This window comes from Apostichopus japonicus, chromosome 17, assembly GCF_037975245.1.
Source record: "Apostichopus japonicus isolate 1M-3 chromosome 17, ASM3797524v1, whole genome shotgun sequence".
Lineage (NCBI taxonomy): Eukaryota > Metazoa > Echinodermata > Holothuroidea > Aspidochirotida > Stichopodidae > Apostichopus > Apostichopus japonicus.
The window spans coordinates 15,711,180-15,723,203 of NC_092577.1; the positions used below are offsets into that span (position 1 = coordinate 15,711,180).

The 12,024-nt window shown below is 39.1% G+C and overlaps 1 protein-coding gene across 1 annotated transcript; it reads left to right on the forward strand.

The window, feature by feature from the left end:
* The first annotated feature begins 483 nt into the window (after window positions 1-483).
* LOC139984605 (uncharacterized) lies at window positions 484-11,688 on the forward strand. The gene is made up of 7 exons (XM_071998549.1): window positions 484-1,280; window positions 2,409-2,437; window positions 4,956-5,114; window positions 5,327-5,337; window positions 5,439-5,745; window positions 11,052-11,106; window positions 11,610-11,688. The coding sequence occupies exons 1-7, from the start codon at window positions 1,132-1,134 to the stop codon at window positions 11,686-11,688; spliced, it is 789 nt and encodes a 262-aa protein (XP_071854650.1). The 5' UTR covers window positions 484-1,131.
* The last annotated feature ends 336 nt before the right edge of the window (window positions 11,689-12,024 follow it).

Genomic DNA, 12,024 nt, shown 5'->3' on the forward strand with positions numbered 1-12,024 from the left:
CAGAATGAGGTCACTACTGACGTTGTCTGGTAGGCTTCTTATCGAACCGTATGTAAAAAGTTTCATTGTAACTTGCTTAAGATACTGATTTTTGCGAATACCATTCATCTACATTTACTGAATTGTTACATGGCTTGTTCAAAAGTAGTCAAGAATACAGGTTTTGTACAACCTGCATTCATACCTACAGGAGGACATCCTGTCACACAACCATGATTGCATAGATTCTTTGAGCCTCTGGCAAGGAATACAAAATAATTTATTTGGAAATAGACAGTTTGATATGTAGTGAATAACTTCAATAAGAAAACTTTGTACATGAATATGTTTCACTTTGTATTTACACAGCTGTCTTTTGCACGTAGTTTAAAAATTAAGAAGTGTATTACATGTTATGGAAACCCCTGTCTAATGGAACAGTAATAGTTTGTAAAAACGAATGTGTAATCTGATTATATTGGCTTAACATTCAGGGAGGACATGACTAACTTTTCTTCTGTCCCCCACTCCTTCTCCCCTTGTTCCCTCCCCCCTTTCACTCATCCTCCCACAGCTCTCTTCCCCTCCTTTTTTCTCCACACCTTTCTGTGTTTGTCCCTCTCCAGTTTATTCCCTACCCTGTTCCTTTAATCCTTTCTTTGTCCCTCCACTGTTTCTCCTACCTTTCCTCTTTCCCTGTTGCTTTCTTCTGACCATCTCATTGTGTTCACCATGCTCATTAACCTGTCTGTTTTCTGTGCGTGTTTTTCTCCCTTCTGTTACTGTACTTGTCATTTAGCCTCTGAAGAAGATCCTGCTAGGATCGAAACGTCAGGCCAAGTTACTTTTACAAGACTTTTAATTGTCTTAACTTAGATTGAAACAGCAGCCAACAAAGGGGAAGAAGCTTCACCTAACAGCCCAGTAACATCATCTCCTGTTAAAAAGACCCATGAAAGTCCCACGAAGAGATCCAGCTCATCCGTGGATGATCAACATGAAAGCGACGTGTCCTACCAGCCAGGAAGTCAATACACTTCGTTAGAGGACGAGGAGGATCGTGATCCTTCTCTTTCAGAACGTTGTGTTTCGGAAAGAAAATACATACATACATGCTTCAGGTATGTCACTGATATCCATAAAATAGAGAACATGGGCACACTGCACAGGGTTACGTTGTACTGTATAAATGGGCATATGGTGCTGGATTGGAGGTCGCAGCCAATGGTAGGTTCTATTCCAGCCGCCAATTTGATGGTGAGTGCTGCATTGCTTTTCAGCGGAAATACATTTTCAAAGTTGTAACAATTTGCAGATTTCCTAGGGTTGGAGTTCATTGGGAAGACAACTTACTACAGCATCCAAAAGACACTTCTCCATCTAGTGATAAACAATGCATTTCAAACTGAGCAGAGAGCCAGCCCAGCAATCATAATTGGGCCCCAAATGGGCTTCTCAATTGGGGCCCATTCAGATTTCTAATTCGTTCCACACAGGGCCCAATTGGGCCAAACAGATTGGGGCCCACGAGTGGCCCAAACCAATGGCATACGGGAACCAACCGGGCCAGCTGTCTGGGGCCCAGCTGGAACCCATTCTGGGCCACAATCGTTTTGGCCCACACAGAACCCATACTTTACCAAATCAGGCTAACTGCATGGGGCCCAAATGGGACCCATTTCGGGCCCAGTTGACTGAGCTTGACCCAAGTGAAACCCACACTGGGCCCAACTGGGCCAACAGTGTGGTCCAAATTTTAACACCAGCTAGTTCACTGTGTCCCTTAAAATAGTTCAGTTATCTACAGGTTCACCACCTCTCAGCATTCAGGAAAGTGGCTGAAGTCCAAGATTCAATCACGACCATGGGATGGGGACGTAATATAACAGTCCTGGGAGCATGCCTGAAGTGTTTCTTTAAGTTAAACGTTTTTCTCAGCGTGAAAGTGTAGTCGCCCCTATCATCCAAAGGACGAGAGAAGTGTCCCACATATTATAGTAGGTTGTTGAATGGGGGGTCAATAACACTTGAACCGTTCATGTACTGTCGTGGAACAGCAGAGATTAATTGCCTCAGAAACAAATCCAAATAAAAAATAAAAGTATTCATGTCTACATTCGTTGAAATATATTTTTCAAGGAGACAACGATGAAAAGTAAACAATAATTCATATACTCCATAATTACATTTTATTAAACTCTCAGAACTTAAACTATATGCATCGTAATTGGAGGGAACATTTTGGCATTTGGATGTCCAGGCAAACCCTGCAAATGTTAACGATGAGGGCAAGATGCTATATATATTGCACATACTTTTGCATTGCAAATGCAATGCGAATGTTGCTCAGGGCCAGGGCCAGGGATGTAAGATCATCCTCTGGATCAATTGGAATCCTAAAAACATGAATTCATTTAAAATCGTGGCAGAAAGCTCAACGTTTACTTTTTCTGGCAAGGTGAGAATAAACATCTTCAATGTTTTATGACAAGATAATGGCATAGGTGATAACAAATATTACTACAGTAAATCTGGAACACCAAAATATATAAGTGGATGGATGTACTCTAGAATAATGAACATTGGTGAGCAGGAATTAAGGTGTATAATCATTTAATGTAGATACGACACAATGAAAAAGAATGGAATGGTTTAGTACTAAGCATAAAAATGGACATTATAGGGCAAGTGTACTCAAAATGTGATTTATGTATGTTATAGAGCTTTAAAAATCATGCCATTAGCTATTCATCCCATCTCTGTAGCATGTCCGGCAACAATAATATTTGATGACATCAGTTCCTTAGTTTTGTAGCAATTCCTATGTTTTATATTGTTATTCATAGTCATATAAACATGGAAGTTATAACCCTAACCGTTGTAAAATGTTAACATGTTATGTCAGCACTTGGGATTTAGATGATGTTTACACAATACTATTTATTTTACATGCAAGGAACGTGTGGAAACATGCGTATGTATATATTTATTTCAAAGGGAAATATAACACTTTTAGTAATAGCAAGGTATTGACATGAAAAATATGGTGTGGCCATTCTACTCTGCCAAACTGCAAACATTGATATCTCGGTAACTGAACATGCTATGAAGATGGAAATCGTGCTACCGATATGATTTTCAATGCTCTATCAGATAGGTGAGCTACAGTTTGAATAAATGCCCCCTTTAATCTACAAAAATCGTTTTGAAAATGAAAAATACATATTAACAAATGTTGAAATTGTCAACGAATGAATAGGTTGACTGCGTCCAATTGATTGTGGAGATCATGTTGACAGGCCTTCAGTTATCCAGTAGTGAGTATTGGCGAAAACAGCTGCCTACTTTCCTGGAAAGGAGGCTGTAGCAATAGTAATAAAGGCAAAAATTATTGCGTGTGTGCTCTTGTTGAAAAGCGTCCTTAAAATATTGGAGACGTGAGAGCCGAGGAGCAGTAACTGGAGATCTACGAAGCACTCTGTGACCTCAAGAATTGCTGGCGAATTCCGTATGGTTGTTAAATGCCTGCAGCAAAGCAAAGAATGACCCAGTCGTTGGTAGGATAGCGACGTAGTTTATTGTATACAGAAGCAAGTCTGCAAAGTGGCTCCTCTGGTCCTTCAGGCCTACGATAGCGATCGAAAGAATATGCCGTTGAATCAGCTACAAACAAAATTAATGCGTGGTGATCCACTACGAGACATGTGTATTGGAAAACGAACAAGGAGACTTGTATGAAAAGTTTATAAAGACAAATAATACACCAACCGCGATTGCTCTGCAACTGTAAAAGGCTAGGTCAATGTAGACCGCAAGGACAGGCTGTCGCGAGTAATACACGAAATGACATGCCAACAGGTCTAGGCTAGTTGGCTGATAATGCTATAGGCCTACTGGCCACCGTTAACAACCGCACCACTAACGTTCTCTAAATTAGAGATTCAATAATCTAATAATGATCTAATAATTCGGATCAGCCAGTCATTTAAAATTAAATGAAAAGTGGTCGGTCCTCCAGCACACAAAAATACACACAGTACACCGTCGCTCAGTCCAAGCTTAGATCGGTGGCGAGAGAATCTTCACGCCAAGCCGTGGTTGGAACTTCCAGAAGGTGACGCGAAGTAGTAGTACTAATAGTAGACTATAGGGCGCCTAGGCTTAGTATCCTATGAACAGCAACCGTGCTAGGCTACGCTGATAAACAATAATCACCTGCGACGCGGACAGGAGGTGATCGTAAGGCCAAGAGCTCGCGGAGCAGTAAATAACACGAGCTGGCAAGCTCCGAAATATAGATAATAAGGGTTGGAGTTCCCGAGGTAAAGATATGCGTGTAGAGCTGTAACTAAGTAAATTAATATAGGTCAGCTAGTACTCGTAACAGCAATAATGAACATGTCGCGGAGGTCCCAAACAAAGATGACGCATGTATTCCTCTGGTGAGTCCCTTATAGTATTTTCCAAAGGAGGCAACCCGTCACAGAAAGTTTACACTTCCGGAGATGAGGGTGCAAGGAAATAAAACTTGCTACAAATTTACCCAAATGAGTCACACACAGAAAAAAATGGATTTCGTTGAATCATATCGCATTTCGGAAAGCCTTCTGTCATTTCTTTAGCTTTCTTGCCGCAGAATGATCACGTGAGGGCATGCAGCGCGCCTAAAAAAACGCGCCTAATTCGGGAATCAGTGTTACCAGTTGTCATTGTCATAAAGATAGTGCAGTGTGAAAATGAGATATATACATTGAAGTCAGCCGAAAGACTGAAACCCCAGGGGCGTACCGTACGGGGGGGGGGTGTAGGAGGGGGGGAGTTCGTCGGTAAAATCAAATATACTGATGACCTTCTTTCTTTTGTCATTTTTTCGGCTAACATTCTTACCAATTTAACATATTTTTCGCAGACTAGCCTCATTTTTTCAACGAGATTGCTAACAATCAATTTTGGTTGCTAAATTTGGGTCCGTACAGTATCGGGTGATGGAAGGTGTGACTCCCCAGGCTGTAATGCCAAATATTGTACTTACACCATGATAGACATGGCAACCCAAAAGATTGTTTGGAGCGAACTGGTGCAGGTGTCGGAAACAACCAGCTCAGTTGAAATGGAGAAACTGGGTTTTAAAAGATGCCTGGACTACATTTTGGACTAAATTAAAGGTCGGTGTTGTTGCCAAGTCCGTAAAGAAGAAGCTTGTAGCCAAAATGCAACAAGAAAGCTTGTGAGGATACAGGTCATCTCAGATCATTTGTGGTGGTCTGCACAAACTTGTAATGGGGATGCCCAGTTACTGGGTAGAAACGTTCTCTTCCATAATCTACCACATCGTGAATAATCACAGCTGTGATACCTGTGAAAAGTTCACAAAATGCGCCCATCCACAAATCGAAGAAAGTGCCGAGGTTGAAACTGCCTGGCTGAAATAGGATTCTGCATCACACAATACCATGAAGGATGTACTCATGAAAAAGCGACTGCTGAAAGACATTCATAAGCTAACAAAAGCATGCCAAACAGGAAGCCTTGAGGTTTTTCATGGAGCACTACTGAAGTACTGTACGAAAAGGCAAGAATTCGACTTTCCCAATATGATGGCACGTTTGCAGTTAGCAATCATAGACCATAACAGAAATTGTGACAGGCCTGAAGCTACCACCAATAAGCCAGTTCATGTAGAAAAAAAGCTACGATCATATTTATCCTCTCTTGGAAAATGTTATTTCCTTGAAAATGTAAACATTGTCTGTTTTGCCGATGCCAGTATGTATTTACCTAAGAATGTTGCAAGGATAGAGTTTCCGGGCAAAGCAGCATTGGTAACTAAGTTTAAGTCACGTTTTGATAAGGCTGGGGAATCTTAAGGCTATATAAACAGCTTTAATTAACTTTCTTGTTTAGAATACTATCGGTTCTATGTAATACACCTCTTCAATTATGCAAGTACACTATGTTTGTGTTTTATTGTTTATGAAAAGTTGATGTTTTTTTATATCAGCATTGCTTTGGATATATCATTGGAGGAGGGTGCATGGGTGGCACTAGGCCCTCCTGGACTGGAAGGGGGTTGGACTACATGTTGGGGGTACTACTTGCCAGCCGGGCCTGACGAGCTTAAATTCTGGTTGCCAGCGAGTGAAATCCACTTGCTCGGGGGGGGGCAGCACTTTTTGCGATTGATATGGATTTTCCAATTTTTAGGCACGACTATCTGAGCGTAGCGCCACCATCGGTTGGCGCAGAGCATACAAGAAAATTTTGAATTTGGGGTTTTACAAACCTCCCCCCCCCCCCAGATGGCCGGAAACGGCCCTTCCCGAGTGTTCATTCTGGTTCCCTGGCCTTTTGCTAACTTCATACACCTCATTCCAGATCACTGTTAAACCCAAAAAACAAACGAGTTAATATAGTACGTAATTCAATACTACATAATGTATTTCAAATTAGCAAGGTACATGTGCAGAGTAGTCTTACTTGTCAACTTCTGATACATGTAGATAGAAAGATAGGCCAGAAATGTTTTCGATACAACTATAGCCAGTAAATGTTTAAGTTAGCCTAATAAGAGAAGGCGAGAGCTATACGACGTTTGCCATCTGATGCAAATTTCTCAACTGAAATATTATTCGAATAGTTTTTCCTGTCTAGACTCTTAAATTATGGGTGTATTAAAAAAAAGGATAACTTGGCCAAAAAAGGGTAGGCCCGGGCCTACATACTGGCAACCCCCCTGATCATATTATGAGCAGATTTTGTTTCCTGTTTTAATTCTTTGACATGTTCTTTTACGTAATATATCACAAAGACAAACATAGTGCTCTTTAACAATTTTTCCAAAAGGATGATTCTTGTTTATTGTCCGATGTCTGAAACTTTAATACATTTGATTAACTTAACTGATGGACAATATAAACTTTCATATTTTGTAATAGTCAAATATGCAGTGGTGTAAAAAAAAATTGTTATCGCAGTGTATTACCAGTGTAATAATATTTATAGGAAGTGCGTAGCACGTAAGATATCTTAGCTTCGTAGCATTCATGCTGTTCAACTGTAGGCTTGTAATAGGCTATAGGCTAAATTTAGCTAATTGCATCTGCCAAACTAAGTAGCTTAAGTAATTGGATCAGTAGGCGTAAATGTTACAGCGATTATAATCGAGTAACAGTTTAACTATTTTTGGCAAACTTGTAACCCCGAAAGGTCAATAACTGACATGCAAATAAAAAACTAATGACATTTGAGGTATTTCTTATGCAACATATCACTAAGGTGTCATATGTTAGTCATTTGAAGTATAAAACTTGCAAAGTAATGTATCACTTCACACAAGCTCTTGTACTTCCTTTAATCTAAGCTAAGAGCATCAATAACTTCACTGACACAACTATCACGAAATCCGGTGTATCGTCCATCTGGCTCTGAAAATTCTTCCCTTATCTTTCTGACGACGCAAGATGGAACAACCTGTCTGTTCTTTTTGCCTAGTCTGCAACGAGTCCACACTGTGAAGGTCCGGTATGCAATGTTTGTAAACCGCCCGAGGGAAAAAAATAAAAAAAAAGTTGCATGTAACAAATTGAAAATAAAACAGTTCTGTCAAAGCATAAGCCTATCAATTTGTTTTTGTACAGAGATTAGCTTGTCTCATAAAATATACCATAATCTTTGTACAAAATGAACTATTTTTGTGTGACGTTACGATAACTTTCGGTCAACATTCCACACAATACGGAGCAGCTCTATCACACAACTCTTATACGACTTGAGGCTTTCTATGAGTAATGATTATGTATGTGATCGGTGAAACTTATGTTAAAATTCTATGTATAAAATTCAAGCAATCAAATTTTCTGTTCATACCTTCTTTTACAATAATGTAATAATAATAATAACAATATTATAATAAAGACAATGGATAAATTTCCAGTATAAATTTTGTTATGACCATTGTCTCAACAAGTGTGGTTTTGAATCCGCATGTGCACAGTTAGTCGGCGAGTGTTTTGAATGGATATGACAGGACCAGATCATAAACAAGGAAATATTTTCTTGAAGTGAAGAAATTGCAAAGAAAGATTTCTCTGTTCCTAATGATACACCAGATATCGAATTAAGGAGTTTTCAAGGTATTGACTGTATTTATGGAAGAGAAACACCTCCCACAGAAGCACATGACCAACCTAGTGGCTGAATGTTAAACCTTCCAAAGATAAAATTCGAGCACTAGTAAGTATGTGATCAATTATTACTACCCAAAAAAAAATCAAAATGTAACAAGCCTATCTTTTTTCCTTCTAATTGATGGTCTTGGAGGGACTCAGATCTGTACATACTCCAGCATGTAAGCTTGTGAGTGTGATCTACCCTCAATTTGAAGTTTAATTTGTAACAGAAGGAAATGACAATTCAGTAACAGAGATAGGCTAGGCCTAGACATAAAAAAGACAACCTACTTGTTCTCAAGTTCAGTTGGAAGAACAATATCATCACCTGTTGCATTTTTTTGCTGCATAATTAAATTGGTCCTCAGAACGGCACGATTTAAAGATACTGAAGAAAAGTCTGTATGGGCAGTAATGCACATATTTTCACCAATAATTTGGTCCATCAATGAGTTAAGGGCTGTTCTTTCTAAACAGCAAACACATTCTCTTTCAGTTGGCATCACCATACAATCTCTGCATTCGCACCAGTCCATATGTGTTAGCCTAGAGTTATTCTCATCAGTCGATGCATCACTTTCAACGTAAGAAATGTCCGTTCTCCTACGCACAGGTTCAAAATCGTATGGCCTTGGACCGTCAGCCATACTAAAACGTACATAAATTTCAACAGATTTATTGTTTTAAAACATTCAATGAAGAGAAACGAGTGAAGAAACAACAATCAAGAACAATCGTAGGTTTCCATGAACAGTATATACGCGGTGTACGTACAGCTGTACTGCATTGTGTTTACCTACATGTACTGCACAGGCACTCGTAACGTTATATAGGTGTATAGTATACTATACACCTAGATAACGTTACGAGTGTCTGTGCTTGTACTGCAGGCAGACCGTGTACACGATGTTCATTTGGTGTTGACATTGAGGATTTCACGTCACTGCCTAGTGACGTGGATTTCACGTCCACTGGTGAGGATTTCACGTCACTGCCTAGCGTACGAGGCTAAAAGCTTTAAAGTTCTGATTATTTTTCAATTAGCGAGTTGTTAATCTTTAATTTCCACGAGAAAAAATCTGTGGGGTAGGAAAAAATGTAAGGTATCGTTTAATGTAAGGTTTGTGTACCTGAACCATTCCTTTAAAGAATTACAGGGCTCAATGGCCAAACTTGAGTCAGAGCTTGGGAAAGCCCGCGAATTTCAGGCCAAACGAATAGACACATTAGAAAAAAGATGGCGGCCAAAACCAAACAATGCGAAGAACTCAACCACAGAGTAACACATCTCGAACAGGCCTTGAACAATACCTCATCGGACACAAACAAGCTGGAAAGAATGTCTCGACGGAACAGTTTCCGAGTTGTCGGCATACCTCAATCTGAAGGGGAGGATTGTGAAGCGATCGTCAAAAGCACGGTAACTCCTCTACTGCCCGATGCTCCAAATATCTCCATCGAGCGATGCCTCAGAGACGGCAGGGGGACAGACAACCTCACATACTGGTACGATGTCACTCCTTTAAGGATAAGGTCTTCGTTATGAAGAACAGACGGACGGCGCTGGTAGGACGGACATTCATCGTCGATGACTGAACCAAATTAGATTTAACTAAAAAGAAGAAATGGTCTACCCAGGTGAAGAACCTCTACGATCACGGAAGAAAATTACGTTTGACAGGAGGGAAATGGCGTGACATCACGGGAAGCCATATTAATTTCAACTCATTTTTCATTGGCAATAGACTCCTGTATCGTTGTGTCATAAGGACAATATGTCCTCATCAATTGTAAGTTATCCGTTGTATATTCAATACTGTTTTCTTTTTGACTCACATGTAGTACAGGCTACCCTCACTATATATGAGCCCAGGCTAGTGCTATTGTTTTGGTTGATTGAACCACTTCAGTTGATTTGGGTGAAAAGAACACCCCCCCCCCCCGTTTCATAACCAGTTGATTGGTGTTTTATTGTTTGTACAATAAGTTGTACTGTAGTAGGTTATCTAGTGGCCTATTATAATATTATGTATTTTTTCATCATGGCCTTGTTACGTATTAGTACTTTAAATGTTCGTGGAATTAGGCAGCATAAAAAACGCCGAAAGATTTTCACGTTCCTCCGTACTTTTTATGTTTATGTAATGTTTATTTTTTACAACAAACTCATAGTAGAGCAAGCGATGAATCTTATTCGCGCAATGAATGGGGGAGGTGATATAATTTTTAGTCACGGGACTTCATCAAGTAGAGGGGTTTGTCTTCTGTTGCACCCTCGGTTTGAGGTGACCATTCTACACATTTCTAAATAAAAGTATTTTTGGCGAATTCAAAATATTCGACAGTATTCTCACTTTGGTTTGTATGTATGGTCCCAACTTCGATTCTGATTTTTTCAGTCATATTTGTGCTAAACCATTATTTTTCTTGTCATTGTATAATTATTGGTGGGGATTTTAAGTTTGTGTTTAATCTGGCTATCGATAAATCAGGAGGGAATCCTAACACCAATTTTAATGCTCGTGATAAGTGTTTATATGGAATGGTTAATTTAATTGATGTTTGGAGAGAGAGAAATCCCCACAACAAAGAATTTACTTGGAGATCGAAGTTCATATGATATTTGTTGTAGTCTGGATTTTTTTTAAATCTCTCGTAGTTTGCTAAATTGTAACCTCCTTGCATATCACTCCATTATTGATTTAGAAATTAGCATTAATTATGTTCAAAGAGGTCCGGGATACTGGAAATTGTATTGTTCATTGCTTGCTGATCATTACTACATTCAGTTAATCGAGATCACGATTGCTTCTGCTGTAAATTCCATTCCCCATAGCAACCCACCAATAAAATGGGAGTACATTTAAGTATAAAATCCGTGTTGCTTCTATTAACTAATGTAAGAAAAAACAAAGGAAAGAAAGCATAATGAGGTTCATCTCCCTAGACACATCGCAGAGTTACAGAAACAGTTTCATATGACTCAGTCTACGGAGGTACTTTTGCAATTTTAATATTGCAAGGATTATAAATTAAAGGGCATTATAATACGTTCTACAGCTGAATGGGTTGAACAAGGAGAAAGGAATACAAAATAGTTTTGGCATCTCGAAAGCAGTAATAGGAAAACAAAGGGTATTAGTCATTTCAAAGATGATAATGGTTTTATTTGATCCCTCAGAATTTGGAAATTCTTAATGAATTGAGCTCTTCATACGACAATTTGTATAAGGGAGAAGAGACTAATAATTCTACTTTTTCGATCATGCTGTAGTCTATAAGCTTTTAGATAATGAAAAGGCAGGTTCGTGTGACGGTTTTTTATCCGAGAGTGAATGTAAAGTTGCCATTTTTTCTATGGTTAACGGTAAGAGTCCTGGCAGTGATGTCCCTGTAGACAAGCAATTTTGGTCAAGTATTGGTTCTATCGTAACTTCCTCTTTGAACTATGCTTATTCTCAGGGTTCCCTCTCCGACGAGCAAACTCGTAGTGTCCTCTGCCTTATTCTTGTTAAGTATTTCCGGCCAATTTAACTTTTAAATGCTGATTATAAAAAAAATTCAAAAGCATTAGCAGCGAGGGTAAGGGTTCTTTGTGCTATTATTGGCCCTAATCAAACTGCTTTTATGAAAGGTCGCTTTATTTGCGAGAATATTCGCTGTATTTTTCATACTATTGATTTCTGCGGAGAACAATCTATCCCGGGTTTTTTACTGTTTATTGATTTGGAGAAAGCCTTTCATAACTTGAATTGGAATTTGATATTTCAGTGTTGAAATTTTTTCAAATTGAATGACAATTTTTTCCATAGGGTCCGTACTATAATTTGCAACCCTACGGCATCAGTCACTTACAACGGTTATTGATCTAAGTCAT